Below are 17,208 nucleotides of genomic sequence, written 5' to 3'. Positions count from 1 at the left end.
GACTAAAACATTGACAAAGCCAATAGCTCTGTTATAGGCCTTGACCTATTAGCTTTATCAGTGCTCGTTTATTTTGTGTTAAACTTTCTCAAGGTAAGTGGAACGAGTCCTTTAATGGCTGCCCAACATGTTTCGGAGATGTTGCAACTGGCGACCAGATAGTGAGGTACCGCTATACTATCCCAGGGATCGCAGTAGCCCATTGGATAACGGGAGAAAAGCCTCCCGCGGCCCTCATTTTTTCCTGGCCCCCGCTTGATGGATCAGTGCAAAACTTTACATGAACAAGCTGAAGTGAGTGAACTTTTTTGGAGAAGTTTTGTGCAGATTCGTAGAAAGGCGCCAAAGTTATTAAACAAACAAAAACTGCCTTTGCTATGGAGAGTCAGATCTAACTCGAACTACACTGGTGCAATCGATGGGTGCTCTGAAATTAAGTTGTGAAACAATCTCGGTTTGGACCGAGGTGAGTTTGGACATCAGCAAAGGGTCCTTTTCTGGTATTGGCTGGGTAAGCATCAACATCGAAGGACCCAGCTGTAACCTGACTGGAAGCCCTGCGAATCGTTGGGCCCGAAAGCACACCAGAGAAGAACCAGAAGACTGTACAAATGTGCAACATTTCCTCCCTGAAGGTCTTTATCTGCTGCAGTGTCGACGATGATCCCGAGAGCTCTTGGTGCATTGGGGTCAATTGTGAAATCTGTTCCTCAACCAGAGATTGGGAGCGAGACCGATTTGGCACCTTTACTCTCTTGCAACTTCTCTAGTAATAGAAAGTGGCAGGATGGGGACGAGTCCCGCTTATACTTCTTGTGTTTCTGCTTCTATATGGACTTTGACTTACAAGACAACCTTGATCGTAAAATGGACCTGTCTGGCAATGGTGTTGAGAGTGTAAGCGATTCCTCACTATCGACCTCAAGCAGGAGCTGTGTGGCTTTTTCTGATGCTCATCCTTTGGGTTCATGGGGTTTGATTTCTTCAAGCAACTGCGGTTTGTTCCCTGAGCCCAAATACCAAATGCACATCGCATGCAAGTCTGTCACTAACGTCTGTTTACAACAGTCATCAGCATGGTTTGAACCCCTTCGTTTTAGGGGAAAACACCATTCCTTTGAACACCAGATTTCACTTTTTTGGAGAAAAGTTTGTCAATCCAGCGGGAAAAAAAGGTAGCTTAGCTCTGGATCCGCGTTCAAAGGCGCGAAAGAAAAACACTGACAGCTGCACACAGGGCTGGCTCTTATATGTGGCTCTAATGTGTCACTTCTGATCAGAACGAAGTCCGCACAGACCTGCATGATGCCACCTAGCAGGAGCATGGCTGTAAAAGCTTCCGGGTCCAGTCTGACTCCTAGGGGTATTCTTTTTTTAGTTTAGAAAGCTTTATTGAGTAAGTTAAGCATAGTAAAACATAAGTACAAAAGAGAAGCATCGCAAAAGGATAATGGAACAATAATAAAAAAGGAAAAATACAATTCAATCCCAAAGGAGGGATTTATAAACAATACCAATGAGAAGAGCTTTTTAAAGGTGTTTTTTGTGGGAGGGAAAAGAAAAGGAAAGAAGAGAAGAGGGGGAGGGGGAGAGAAAGGGCTATGTAAAATACAAATTCATTGATAAGTGTTCCGTAGACAAATAAAAATGAAATATAGGTCAATAAGAAAATAAATAAATAAATAAAAGGAAGGAAAGTCAGGGGGTATGTCTAGAAAGAAAATTGGTTAAAGGAGACCATAACAAGTCCTTTTTGATTAACAGAGGTACTGTGGTGGCGAAAGCACGGTCAAGTCTGATGATGACATAATAAGTTCCACCAAGCATTGTATGAAATTTTTAAAGTATCTTTCCAGTTTGTTGTGATAATCTGAAAGGAAATGGCTATATAAAGATCTATAAATTTGCGTACATTACATTGAACATTCCATATAGGCGAAAAGCCGCCCAAAAAAATATGAACAATTTCAAAAGGAAAGTCTGTGTCTAAAATGTCATTTAGTTTTGACCAGATGCGAGACCAAAGGGATTTGATCTGTGGACAGTGAAAGAACATGTGGAGGAAATCACTCTCAGTATGTGAACAGGACCAACATTTATTGGATTCAAGTAGTCTAAATTTATGGAGATCAGATGTGGTGAAAAAAAGTCTATTATAAAAAAAATATAAAGTTTGTGTAGTGCTAGCGGGAAACTGTATTTTAGACCAGATAGAGTTCCAGACCTGTAGGAAGAAATTCTGGGCAAGATCCTTTTCCCATAAAAGTTCTAAATTAGATTTGGTTGGGCCTATCAGCAGAAAGATGGGAAAGTAATTTGTAAATGACGGCAGCTTTAAGAGGAATATAAAAATCTGGTATAGGGGAGAGGGTCGGAGCAGTAGTGGATAATGAGTTATTTTGAGGAAATAATAGAAGCTAGGTTGTTCTTTAGCAAGGGAAATTGGGAAGAATATGCGTTAGATATATTAAGAGTCACGAACTTCTGAGAATTCTTTCGGGGAATTGCATCTAAGTAAGTGATTATAGGTGATGATACCCTTGTCAATCCATTCCTTCCAAAATAATGCTCTGTTATTAATCTTTAAGAATTTATTATACCAAATCGGAGTTTGGGAATGAAACTCAGCTTGCGAAAGAAAGGAACGAGACAGTGAGAGGGCAAGAGCTTTGGAATGTTTAAATATAGGGGTGAGAAAACGCTTTGGAGGCTGGGTGAGGCGAGTAGGTGTAAGAAATGAAAAGGGTGTACATTGCGCAAGCTCAAGGGACCTCCAAGCTGTTAAGGAGGGGCACAAGGAGTCTGCTAAAAAAGGCCAAATTTGTTTTAATGTGAAAGCAGAGTGATACCGAGTAAGATTGGGAAAATTAACTTCACCTAGCTCTTTGGGTTGCTGGAGACGGGAAAGAGAAAGCCTGGCCTTGCGATTGTTCCATAGAAATTTTGTTAAAAGACTGTATATAATTTTAAAGAAAAAAGCAGGAAGAGATGGGGAGCATGGAGAGATAAAAATTAACAATGGGAAGGAGCATCATCTTGATGGTTGCTAACCTCCCCCACCAGGATAAGAAAAGAGGGGACCAACCCTCAGTAAGTTCAGAAAGCTTTTTAAGTCTTTCGGTATGGTTGATTTTAATGGTTTCTCCAATAGTATTGGCATAGAGAATTCCTAAGCACTTAATATTCCTAGGATTCCAATCAAAGCTAGAACCATAAAACATATGGGAAAGGCAACATTTGTTTAAAGGTAAAACTTCAGACTTGTCAATGTTTAATTTGTATCCGGAAACTGAAGCGTATTCTTTTAATAAAGAGAAAAGAGAAGGTTAAGAGGTTGATGGATTAGAGATGTATAGAAGGATATCATCCGCATAGGCAGTGAATTTAATATCAACATTATGTAATTTCGGGCCAGTATAAGATGGCGAATGCTGAATTTTTTCTAGGAAAGGCTCTAAAGCAAGAATGAAAAGAAGGGGAGAAAGGGGGCAACCTTGTCTGGTACCTCTATGAAGAGAGAAGTACTTAGATTGAGAACCGTAAACCCAAATGGAAGTAAAGGGGGCGGAGTAAAGTAATTGAATAAAATGGATAATAGGGGGGCTAAAACCATGCCAACGCAATGCTCCAAACATAAAATCCCAACTTACTCTGTCAAATGCTTTTTCAGCATCTAATGTGATAGCAGCAACTGGGGAGTCCATTTTTGAGGCAAGTAGAATGATGTTAAGGAGAGTTCTCGAATTATCTGTAATAGATCGGCCTTTAACAAAGCCAGATTGATAAATGTTGATGAGGCCAGGGATAACTTTGTTAATTCGAATGGCTAGAATTTTTGCATACATTTTGCAATCTGTATTTATTAAAGAGATAGACCTATAATGTTTGCAGAGGGAGGGATCCTTATATTTTTTCAGGAATTAAGCATAACATTGCCTGGGTAAAGGATCCTTTGGATTCACCATTGATCAGAAAAAAGTTGATCAACGAGAGTAAATGAGGTGTTAAAATATGTCTAAAATTAAGATAAAAAGGAACAGTAAAGCCATCCAGACCGGGTGTTTTATCTTTCGGGAGACGAGTAATGGCATTGATTATTTCTTTTTCGGAGATAGGAGCGTCAAGAGAGAAAAGATCCGTACGATTATCAGGGGGTTTAGGAATAGTTTGGAAGAAGGGGTCGATTTGTTCTGGAAAAGCAGTGGATTCTGGAGTGTATAAGGAGGTATAATATTGGACAAAGCAATCAAGAATTATGTCATTCGTAGATTGAGGAACTCCTTGATTATCAATAATAGTTACAATTTTGGATTTCTGTCTTTTGATCTTAAGGTAATTAGCAAGGGATTTACCTGATTTGTTCCGTCCGCCATACATTTTAGCATTGAATTTGAGGAGATTATTAGATGCAGAGTCCCAAGAGTGTTTGTTGTATTTCATTTTCGCCTTGAAAAGAGAGAATAATGTGTCCGTGGAGTTTGTAGTAAAATATTGATGCTCGAGGTCTTTCATTTGTTTGAGGATGAGAGAGGATTGTGAAAGAGCCTTTCTCTTTTTCCGAGATACAAAGTCAATAATAAAACCTCTAGCGGCAGCTTTGAATGCATCCCAAATAAAGTGAAATTGAGAAGTGGAGTGAAGGTTATGAAGAAAGAATTCCTCCATGAAGGGTGTAAAAAGCTCAACAAACTGAGGATCTAAAAGGAGAGAATTATTAAAACGCCAGCGACGAGAGGGGGGGGAAGGTGAAGGGTAGTCTATGTCTAAAATAATGGGAGCGTGATCTGAAATTAGGATGGAGCCTATTTCCGAATTGGTCATGAATTGTAAGACATGTGGAGTGAGGAAAATGTAATCAATACGGGAATGAGATGCATGAACGGGGGAAAAGAAGGAGAATTCCAATGTGTCCGGGTGAGAGATTCTCCAAGTGTCTGAGTCCTCTAGAGGGTATAGCGTTAAAAAAGGTTTTCTGCATTTTATTGGGGACATATTTGGTCTGTGATTTCCGATCCAAAAAGGGGTCCATGAGTTGATTACAGTCACCACCCACAATCAAATCCTCAGTCGCATGTGAGGAAAGAAGGGAGGAAAATTAATTCCAAAATGTTAGATCAATAGCATTTGGACCATAAACATTACAAAAGGAAAGTTGAGTGTTATTAACAATAGTATGTAAAAACAACCATCTACCATTATCGTGAAACTCATTTTGTAACTGAACACTTAACGACTTATGAAATAAAATAACAACACCATTTTTGTTATTTGCTTCTCCTACCCATCGTTTACGCAATGAAGACAAATCTTGCAACTTAAGATGCGTTTCTTGCAGCAAGGCAACTTGGCATTTCAATGTAGCCAGGTGAGATAAAACACGTTGTTTTTTGACAGGATTGCGGAAACCTTTAACATTCCATGAGATAACTTGAAGACCACTCCTCTACAAGATTTAAGTAAGAATAGGCTTGAAAATAAAGACAAGTTAGAAAAGGGGCAGAGATGAGAAAGCAAGAGTAGAGAAATGATGAAAAGGTTAAAATGATAATGGACATTAGAGAGAAACGAAAGAATATCATAAGTCAACCATAGTGAGGGACAAAGGGAACAGTAAGGAACCATATAATGAAAAGAAGGGAGGGAAGAGTTAAAAGAGGGTGGAGAAGGGAAGCATTGCCAAAGATAGAAGGAAGACGGGGGAGAGAGAGGATATAGCAGAGAGAGGAAGGAACACAGTCGTCCTCAAAAAAGGTAGGAAAAAAGAGATGACAAAAAGCCAAAGAGCTTCAGCCATATCAAACCAGAAAAGAAAAAACATTAATGTGGGAGGGGGGACGGCAAAAGCCAAGACAGCCATCGCACAGAGGGGGGCACCGAAAAAGAAATATAATATTACGTAACTATATAAAGGGACGGAAGAAAAAAGACTCCATTGAAAGAATAATAAATATTAAGACAAAGAAGGAAAGGAACTTACCAGACACTATACAGAATAGCAACGAGATGGGTCAGACATTATGAACAAACGAATGGTGTGAACAGGGGTCTTCGACAACAGCACAGGGAGAATCTATACGAAAGGAAGAAAGTACAAACAAAATACAATTAGAATTAATGACGGTAAAAATTACAACCTAAAAAGTAGAAGAGTTAACACATAACAAAACATTCAAGGTTTGCTAAGCTCCATAAGTTCTCCTCGATGCGTGTGGATGAACTTCCGAAGGTCAGCGGGTTCTTCAAAGGAAAATGTTCTGTCTTTGAAAGTCACCTTGAAGAAGCAAGGATGTATATGACCGTAACGAGCGTTCATGGATTTCAAAGCAGGTCTGAGATCAAGGAATTCTTTGCGTCGGCTGGCAGTTGGTTTAGATACGTCTTGACTGAAGAAAATCCGATGACCAGACCAGAACAACTGTTTAGATTGTTTGGCAGCATTAAGAATTGCCATGAGATCGGAATACAACAAAAAATAGGCAATGATACCTCTTGGTTTGGTGGAGGAGGAAGCGCTTTGAGGACCAAGACGATGCGCTCTTTGGATATTAAACTCCGTTGATTTTGGAAGACCAACAATCTGCAAAACTTGAGTCTTTAGGAAGGAGATCATGTCTGACCCTTCGGAACCTTCTGGAATACCATAAATGCGCAAATTATTACGCCGGTTACGATTTTCTAAGTCTTGTGCAGTTTTCTTGAGTTGGGCAACTTCTTTGGTGAGACTGTTGACCTTGGCAATAACATTCTGAGCGTCCCTTATCTTTTGTTCAACATCAGAGAGCCTCAAGTCCAAGCCTGACCATTTCTCTTCAATTCTTTGGAGCGTAGCTGAGGTGTCAGACATGAAGGGGCGAAGAAGGCTCAATTCGTCCATGACGTCCTCTAACGTGAGGGGAAGAGGGGATTTAGATGGGGAAGAATCTTTCTTAAGACGCTTACTAGTAATTGTTGCAGAGTCTTTGCGACCTCCTGAAGAAGATCCTGTGGCCCCATGCTGCTTATTAGATTGCGAGTGATCCATGTTGAAAAGGAGAATAAAACACAATCACACACTTGTAAGGAGAAGAAATGGACCACCAAAACACCAGTGAAAATGATCAGCGAGGTGCAGAATCAGCAAGAGCGCAGAACCAACAGCCCCAACAACGCTGATATGTGTAAGAACCACTGGCCACAGACAATAGCTGCTATTGCGCAATAAGCAACAAAAAATGGAGGCAGTCAACAGAAGCACAGAGATCACTGACTGGGCAAGTCTGAATACTTCATTAGTGCGCAGAGTAGAACGGAGCAGACATACCAAAACCGGCACAGGATGTACTAAAATAGTCCAGAAGGTGAACTTGAGGAGAAGAGTGAGGATACAGACGGAGCCATCTCGAGCACATCCTTCATATAAACCATACCAGCACTAAATTCATGCAGTAGTGATAGAGCAATCCAATTTTGAGAGGCAGGCAAAGTACTGTGAGAAGAAAAAAAAAAAAAACGTCCGCACACAGACGGCTAAGCAAGGTTCAAGCCGAGTATTGCGCAGTGATTCAGAAGCTCACAAAATGGCGGCCGCGATATTCTGGTGTTCTGAGGTGGTGAAAAAAATGAAGAATTAGGGGTCTAGACCGGCATAATTAACGTCGGAAGTTGGTGTACAGTCCCGGCCGCTTCCGACGTCCCCATACCGCTTAATAGATGCCGGCGATTCGGGGCAGAGGTCCCTTTGATGAAACGACGAAGCTCGGTGCTCCGGAGCTCTTCAGGGCGCGGCCATCTTGATGCCGCCGCACGCGCGCTCCTCCTGGGGGTATTCTAATGGTGAAAAATCTGCGGTTTGGTGAAGTATCTGCCAGAAAGAGTGTAACTAAAGGTCAGTAACTTGTTCCTCCAGCATTTGTTCCTACCAGCATTTAGGACAAACTTCCAGCTAGTGCAAATAAATTGTACAATGGTGAGGGGGGAAGGAGGTTTGCTTATGATTATAATTACATTTCTGCTGCAGGAGAATTAGTATTAAAGGTAAGTTACTTTTCCATTCTTTGGTACCATAAAATCCACCAATAAAGATTCCCCATGGAATTTTAGTTGATGTCAAATGCTTTTTAGGCTTCAGTGTTAACCCAGTTTCCAATTGGAATATTAAGTAAATTTGAGAGTCAAAGTGGATGAACTGATAATGGGCACTCTGCTCTGCAGAGATTGTCGCGCTTTTCAATCTGATATTCATACTCACTTTACCAGCAGGAGTTTATTCAGATGTCTCCTGAAATCCTTCTGTCAACTCCCCTCATCATGTCATCAATTCATTAAAAGTTTTCCAAACTAATTTGCTTTAGTACACCCATCTCTTCCTTCGACACCCTGGATTTTGTTTTTCCTTTTTGCTGAACCTTATTTTTGCTGGGCATACAACAGTGTGTACTTCACCCCTGCTAACCTTGGGTAAAGTGCGTGTGCTCCTCCTTTCAACATGGCAAAAATTGGAATGATCCTTGTAGACATGCTTAATTAACTAATCTTTCCCTAATACATGGTGCAAAGTGTACCCAGAGCCTGTAAGCACTGTAAAGCATGTCTTCAGGCCTACCATTGTAGCTTGGCTGTGCACTTTTAAAACTGCAAATTCAACCTATCAAAATAACCTCTTTTGACAGGCTTAATTCTTCTTTTTTAATATTAATAACTCGCCCTGAGTAGGTTTTATTGCCCATAAACAACAGTGCATGCTGTTTAAAAGTAGGACCTGTAAAAGTTGAATGTTAAACACATCTTTTCAGTGAAAAACACCTTCAAGCAATTTTTACTATAGTAGGGTTAGTTGTTCCGTAGGAAAGCATTGGGATAGAATATTAAGTTTAATGTTATTTTTGCCTAGGAAAGGGCTGCAAATTAAATTTTTGGATTATATGAAATATTTAATACTAGCCCAATTCACTGGTGATGTTGGGCTTGTAATAAATAGTTTGAGCAGAAGCTTTTTAAAAAGTTACCTTTGCCACGCCTAAAATCCCTGGAAGCTAAATTTGTATTTTGCTATGCATCTTCTGTCAGCTCGCAATTAGCATTTAAAGAGGCATGAGTGGGGTGTGAAACTGCTCCCAAGATGAGGACAAAAGGCCTTGGGTGTGGTGTGCGGTTGTGTGCCCTTGACAGGATGGCCTGTGGGCTGGGCACAAGGACTTAACATCAAAGATGCCTACACTTCAATATGCAGATGTCGCCAACACCCGGGCTGGCACCCTTCTTTTGTCCCCACCTGCCAGACTGGTCAGTCCTCTTGTTGACATCAGTGTCTGATCCTGCTGGAGTGTTTTGAGACCTACTTGCCAGAGCTGCTGATGTTTTTCATACAACATTGAAGACGCACTTTAAAGAGACTTTTCATGTGTTGTATTTCGACTTTATTACTGCATAAATTGTTTATCTGTTGCTTATATGTTAAGCTAGTCTGCTCATTACCTTAGCCACCAGGAGTTGAACTCAGGTTTATTTAGTGACTTTAATGGTCACCCTGACAAGGATTGTGATTATTACTCGAGGTGGGTACTTGACCCCTCTCAACTGATGACCTAATTTCTTACAGCTGCTTTACTGAAACCTAGCCTAACAAACACATTAATGCAATCTGCATCATCCTATCCTAGACTGGTGTTCTTCTGACTTCCCTGTTTGTAAGTTGCTTGGCCAATAGGCAATCACTGTGTAAAATGTTGTCTTTTTTTAATATAGTCTTAAAAGTCAATAAAGAAATGCTTTCGCTTATGTAATGTGCACACTCCGCATTTTTCAGACCAGTTATCTTTTCTTTTGACTAGGCTGCTCGCTTGGGCCTCTTGTCTACCGGTCGTGGTAAAACTATGCCTGCCCAGAGCCGAGGCAGGGGACGGGGCCGTGGTGGGAGAGGCAGGGGCTCAATGAATACCATGGTGGTAGATCATCGACCCAAATCACTTGCTGTGTCGGGATTCATGGAAGAGGAAAAGGAAGACTTGTTGCAGCACTTCGCAGTAAGTTCTTTGAAAGAAAATCATTGGGAAAGAGATTGAAGAGGTTGGGTTTGTTGTTGTGGATTGCTTGAGCACACTTTGCAAAATGTTTTCCTTTCTCAACTTAATAGCATTATTTGTGAGAACTCGCTGTCCTGTTGTCCATCATAATAAGAGCTATATTTTCATGCAATGGATGAACAGAACTCCTCTCTTTATTTGTTTTTATATGTCAAATAGTGCAGTGATTTACATTAAAGACATCTATTGAGCTGATTTTCTTCTATCACTTTTTTGTTGTTGTACCTTCCTGGACTGATCGTTCACAGATGATTCTGTATTTGAGCTGACCGTGATCACCATCCTGTTCACTGGTTACATTCTCGGTTTGTAGTCAGAAAGTGAATGTTCACTTCGGCCAAAGTTTAAAAAGAAAATCTATGTCTACATTAATTCTGTATATATGGTCATTATGTTATGACATTGGAGTATCTAAGGCACACGTGTGTCCTTTTCTGTTTTACTGCACCTCATTGACGTGAATCTATTGTTCTTAATGCTTCACCAATGAAATTCCCCAGCAAGTAAGTTATGCCATCAATCCCAGCATCACCCACTCTGCACTGTGACATGCTTTCACCTTGGTGCTGCTCCCAGTGCCCACCAAGGTACCAACCTACATGCTCTTAGCACCGCTGATGATACAGCCACCTCCATTTAAACCAGTTTTGGCACCACCTCTGAAGCATTAAATATGGCTGACATCACACACAATAGGGTCGGCACCACATCCGTACTGCCTGAGACGCTGTGGGGAGGAGGGCACTTTCCTCCATACCTTGTGGCAATTTCCCAAAATAGTGGAATACTGGGTAAAAGTGATGAGGACCATATCGCAAGTGGAGGAAATATCGCTGGCGCCCGAGCCTAGAAGATGCATTCTAAATGTATGGGAGCCAAACGACCTCACACGCCCAGCACAGGAGTGGGTAACAATGGGGATAATGGTGGCAAAGCGCAACATCGCACAAAAGTGGGGAGCGAAGGAAACACCGTCACTGGCCGCCTGGTGTGGAGATCTCGATTTGGCCATGGTGGCAGAGAAAGCAGTGTTTGTAAATCGGGGCTGTCCCCGGAAATGGAACAAGATATGGGGGGCATGGAATAAATACAGGGGATACATTTGTGAACCCCCCCGACATCGAAGCAGAGGAGGACTCAGGCAATGAAAACGGAGGAGAGTTGGAAATGTAATGTGAAGACAGTTACCAGTTTAAGGAAATGTTTAAGATTTTATAACACCAAGTGCCACAATGTTCGTCAATACAAAGGTAATGATTATATGTATATGCTTAAATATGTCAGAAATATCTGTGCCTTGAACATGAAAATAATAAAAACAGTTTAAAAAAAAAAAAAAAATGGCTGACATCCGAATGACAAAAGAATACGTTTTGGGCCTGTTTGTTGAAGACCCCTTGGCATATGGCCACAGATTAACCCACATGAAGGAACCATTCAGATTCTAATGATCTAGACATACCTGACAAAGATCATGGCCGAACGCTGACAACAGCTTTCCTTCTTATAAAACAGATGCTAGCCTGTACCTGGGCTTGAAAAACACAGGTGGCCTGAATACATTTCTAGAAGGGTATGCCCCTTACCCATCTCGGCCTCCTTTAGAGAAAGGGTCTTAGTTCAATTGAACGTACAAAACGGAACAGAAGCACTGGTATTAACATTTCCCCTCCACTGATGCTACATTTTGACAAAAACTTGATGCCTTTCTGTGCTTTTTCACAGCTTGTATTACCTTTTAACAAGGCTCTTTTTGGACCCGTAGTGGCTGGTTTCGCATATACATTCTTGGGGCTGGCAGTCCACAGGCAGATTGCTCAACAACACAGACCTATAGCTTGTATCCCTCACTGGAGTTACCAGTAGTTCAAGCTGCCTATGTTAAGTTGATTGTAAATGCCTTTCCTATGGCCCCATCAGGTCCAGGGTCTTAGAGGTTGGACTTTATGCGATGGAAAGTCTTTGTCTGTGGTGACGTCACACTTGACTCACCAAGGCACTACTGGGCTGTTGGAGAAATCGATTTCACAGCCTGCCTGGCTACATGGTCTAGTCAGCAATAGTTTTAAGCTTCCAAACAGATCCTGTGGACACTGTGGATTGATCCATAGGCACGACTGTCACTTTGATGTCATTTTTGGATGCTTTCCAAAGGATTTGTGAGAGATGTCAAGGCAACCCTCACAGACGTGCCATTTGTTTGCAAATGCTTTTCAGAGAGAATGCTTACTGCTCCCTGGAGCACTTCAAACCAGCACAGCCAAAGCATGCTTGCTGGGTCTGGCCTCCACACAAAACAATTCCGCTATAACATTTCAGGAGTAGTTTCAGGGCTATTCCAGGGCTCAACAGTTCTGTCAGAGCTTACCTTCGCAGCTTGTTTAAAAACACCGATAAGTGGGGTATGAGTGGTTTGGAGGGATGCCATCACAATTAACAGCAGCAGCTCCATTCTCTTGCATATTCTGCTGGATGTGCTGCTTCAAAACTTATTTGAAACTCCTACCCAAACTTTGCCAACAATTTCTGGTGGAGGGGAGTTTCTTCCTTTTCTAAACCATTTGGGAAATGATCATGATAGTGCATTAAGTCATCCAGCTAATCAGAGAGGGTTACTCCCTACCCCTCATGTTCTCTACTGAGGACTGTTCTCCTTCCATTAGTATATGATTCTCTACACCATATTCAATTTGGAGTTGGAAGTTCTTGCCATGCAGAAGAAAGGGGCTATACTGGTACCAATGGAGCTAAGTGGCACAGGATATTTTTTCCCTTTACAGCTTGGTCCCAAAGAAGAATGGGGGACTGAGATCAGTTCTGGTTCTGTGCTTGAATCTTTTCTTTTGGCAAAATGATTGGCTGGTGTCCCTGTATCTCCAACATGTTTACTTTCATCTGTCAATTTTTCCGCTCATGACGTTACCTGAGATCTACCGTTGGGCTCTAAGCACTGTCAGTTCTCGGTTATGGCTTTGGGACTGCTGACTTCACCATAACATTTTCACCATTCAGTGTCTGCAGTGGCGTCGTAACTGCAGAGGTCCAGAGTCCATGTTTTTCTATTCTTGGACAAGTGGCTGCTGAAGACACGGTCTTTTGCATTTACCATAAAACATCTTCAGCACACCATGACTCTTCTTCTGGACTTGGGCTTCATGAGCAACATCATGAAGTCCCATCTTGTGCCTCCTGAGAGAATGAACTTCATAGGAGCTGTGCTAGACATGACTTGCATGAAGCCATTTCAACCTCCTCAGAGGATTGTTGATATTCAGAATGTGATTCAGATGTTTGACTCTGGACCCTATTCCCTCTACTCCAAGCCGGATAGGACTGATTGCTTCATGAATTATGTTGGTGTCTCATACCAGATTGCGAATGAGAGGCCTTCAATGGTACTTGAGCAAGCAATGCCTGTAATATCAGGGGAGAGCCTCTCAGCACTGATGCTGATTTTCAGTTCAGTCATGCTAGATCTGCACTGGTGGATATGCCCTTTCACCTCCTAGTAGATCAGACTTCAGCCCTCCACAGCTTACTAGTTTGTCTTTCTGCAAAACAAATGACAGCTACTTCCAGGGACGCTGCTTACATGCCTCTGGGAGTCAGTGTTGCCAGTTTCCCTCTGGTCTCCTCAAAGATCTCCAATTTGTTCTTGCCTACGCTATCCAAAACAGCCATGATCTGCCTAGTTCATGATACATTGGCCCATACTTCCGAAATTCCTAATTTGCAATTCCTAAATAGCAAAACTGTAGAAATTAATATTTGGGAATCGCAAATCGGAATGTACGTACCCTGCGGTGGCCTTCTGCATCCTGCTGGACGAGCATACAAAGTGGCATGTTCATTCAGTCTCTACAGTGGGACATTAAATCTCAGTGGACCCAACATAGAGGGAACTTCTTTAACCAAGTCCAGAACTCTGCGGAGACTGCAAAAGAACTGCAGTGTTGGTTACTGGAATCTTGGCTCTATCTGTTTGCAACCACCAAGAATGCTCAGTGTCAGCACTTTGTGCGCTGGAGTTTTAAAGGCGTCACTCATTCGGAGACTCGTTCCCCCTTGGGTGTCACTCAGGACTCCAGCATGCCTTTCCACAGTTAACATTCCTGCCCCTGAGTTCTCCAGAAGATCAGGACCTACCTGAGTCATTGTGGCTCCAGATTGGACATGGAGAGTGTGGTTTTCAGGACTGGGATTGAATATCTATCCTCTGATCAGGCTGCCTCTCTGGGAGTATATGCTGTTTCAGCAGCAGGGTGGGGTTCTGCACCCAGGCCTGCACAGTCTCCACCTGTGCTACTGGAGACTGGGAGATCACAACGGAATGCCTTTGGTCTTCCGCGAGTTGGTTAGCATCTTCTTGTCAGCCAGGCATCTTTTGACTACAACTGTTTACACCTGTCATTGGGACAGATGTGTAGTTTGGTGTGGCTCACGCCAAATAGACCCCCTCCAAGCAAAGTTATTGGACGTTCTGTTACTTTTTTTTTTTCCCAGCCCCTGCCCGGTCATGATTTGTTCAGTGCACTGTTAAACTGTATTTTTTGGCTTTTTTGCAGTTGCCAGATCAGCCTTTGTTTACGTCTCCAGTTACTGTGCAGTTTTAAAAAGGATTGCAACATCTGTTTCTTCCCTTTCACTTTCTCATGTCACAGTGGTACCTCGATTTGGTCCTTATGTTCCTGATAGATACTCTATTCACAGCTACCCCTTGCAGTTTCTCACCCTCAAGATGATGGTGTCGCCATAACATCGGTGCAGAGACTGAATGAGCTTGAAGCTCTTTGTGTCAACCTGCTGTACAGTAACGTAACAAAAGCCCCCACATTCAAAGCCCCCTCCGAAACGGAGAGTTCCGGACTGGGTCCGGAGCGTGGGGCACCCACTACATTTACTTTTCAGGGCCCCCTCAAGTTTTGTTATGTCACTGCTGCTGTACACCACCTTTACCCAGATAAACTGGTTATGTTGACTCAAGCATTTTTCTTATCCAAAGTTGTGATGCACTTCCACATCAGTCAGCCATCACCCTGCTGGCAGGCAATCTGTGATCTGCCTCACCCCTCTTGGAAGGAGAGACTCCATTGCTTGGATCTCTAGAGAGCTCTGAGCTTTTACATTGATCGTACCAAAGGAACACTGGGTGGGTTTTCAGCTCATTATGGGGCTTCTTTGGAGTGAAAAAAGGCAAGTCTTTGCAATAGTGATCCTCTCCAGCTGGATTGTGTTTTGCAATAAGATCTGCTACTCATTGACTCAGAGGTAGCCTCTGGAAGGACTTATATTAATTTTACCAGGGCCAACACGGCTTCCACTGCGTTGGCATGCAGAATAATTTGCCAGGGGACTAGGTGGAGGTCCCTACATAGGTTCATAAGCACTATTGTCAGGAGTGTCCGGTCCAATGGGAGGGCCATTTTGCCTGCTCGGTTCTACAGGACCTTCTGATTTGAGTCCATTTAGAAACCCAAACCCAGTTAGATACTGCGTTTTCAAAAGGGGAAAAATCTGCTGCTAGAAGCCTATATCAGATGGATAAGTTACTTACCTTCTGTAATTCTTTCTGGTAGAGAATTATCAGGCCTCGGATTCCTCACCAGCACTCCTATCCTCCCCTTTCTGTATTATCAGATCCTGCCCTTCATGTGGTTGGACTTGATCTATTAATAAGCTCCCAAGTCTAGGAATTTGCACATTGGTCACACCAATTTGCTTTTGAGACTTTGCACCTGACGTCAGTGCAGAAAGCACCTGAGGTCAGTGATAGGAGTGGTGCTTAATAGGCTCCAGGTGTTATTTCCGGAGCAGAGTGCAGAGCCACATGGCGCCACCTGCCGGTGTACAGAGGTACTGCTAAAAAGTTTCTTGATCCAGTCGGACACCTGGGGAATATTCGGAAGGTGAAGAATCTCCAGTGAGGTAATGTCTACTGGAAAGAGCGTTACTGAAGGTACATAACTTGCTCAATAAGTCTTGATTGGCAAGCTTAGCAAATACTGCTTTTATAAAATCTGTATTGGACTCGACCATCACCTTATTTTGGATACTATATATATATTTTGAATTGTAAGTCCTCGCATATCTTGCACTTACCTCCCCCTGAAGAACCTTGGACTGCTGGACTCGCGCTACCACTGAGAGTCCAGTACTGAAGGGGCTGTACTTGGCCCAGTTACTCAGAGCCCTTAGCAGTTCAGGCCCCAGAGTATAAGGAATAAAAGGTCACAACCCCCTCTGAAGGACATTCTGGCAACCGAGATGGAGAGGAGAGTTTTTGGTATGCCTTTCAGATGGAACTCCTTCACTTTTTCCCCTTATTTAACCCAATAATGTGGACCTGCTCTTGAAGCAGGGTGGCCAGATCTTTAATCCCAAATGCTGTGGCTGCCTACGTGCAGATTAAGCACTGCCAACTAGAGTCCTTTTGCTTTTCACTTGAATTTGCAGACATCAACTGGGCTGTTAGGAAACCTGCCAAAAAATTAAATTAAGCAGTTCACTGGAACAAGTTTTTTCACTGAGGTTCGGATGGCTTGAACCCATTTCAGTGGCTCTTTTTTAATGTTCTACACTTTGCACTTTTTCTTGCTCAGCATTGCCTGGCAGAGGCTGCTCGAGAAAAGTTATTCGGCTGCCCTACCTTCCTTCATCTGTCTACTTGACCAGCCTTCTTTAAGTGACCGCTAGTTGATCGTTTCTATAATGTTCCCTCCACTTGTTTCTCCTACTGTTTATTGTTCCTCAATGGGATTTAAATCATGTGTTAACGTTTCTATCGTATTCCCATAGATTCTAGTGTATCGTTGCTTGGTTCAATTTCAAACTCTGAAAACCAGCTCCTTAGTGGCGCAATGTCAGCCCACAAAGCTAGTGAACTCCATGGCCTCTTAGTCGGTTCATTTTTCTAACAGGAGAAACTGGTTCTTTTCATAGTTTAGATCCAGGCATACAGTGTCTTATTACCTTTTCTGCACCTAACAAGAGTGTATAATCAGCTCTTTCTGGGCTTTCCTGTAGCCAGGAAGGGAAACATGGTGTCCAGGTACACCATTTCATGTTGGGTGTACCCTTTGGATTAAAATCTACCATACCTTTGCCAAAACAGGAACCCCGGGTGGCATTCATGCCCACTACATCAGGG

The 17,208-nt window shown here is 42.5% G+C and overlaps 1 protein-coding gene across 4 annotated transcripts in view; it reads left to right on the top strand.

The window, feature by feature from the left end:
• The window catches only part of RBM27 (RNA binding motif protein 27), a 691,940-nt gene that overhangs the window by 596,659 nt on the left and 78,073 nt on the right, over positions 1–17,208 (top strand). For all 4 annotated transcript variants that reach the window (XM_085618112.1, XM_085618111.1, XM_085618110.1 and 1 more), the window contains one exon: positions 9,810–10,001. In XM_085618112.1, coding sequence (XP_085474238.1) covers positions 9,810–10,001 — 192 coding nt within the window. The remainder of the gene's footprint in view (positions 1–9,809; positions 10,002–17,208) is intronic.

This window comes from Triturus cristatus, chromosome 7 (genome assembly GCF_964204655.1).
Source record: "Triturus cristatus chromosome 7, aTriCri1.1, whole genome shotgun sequence".
Taxonomy (NCBI): Eukaryota; Metazoa; Chordata; class Amphibia; order Caudata; family Salamandridae; genus Triturus; species Triturus cristatus.
Note: the sequence above shows the minus strand (reverse complement) of the source record. Positions and strands in the feature narration are given on the sequence as shown.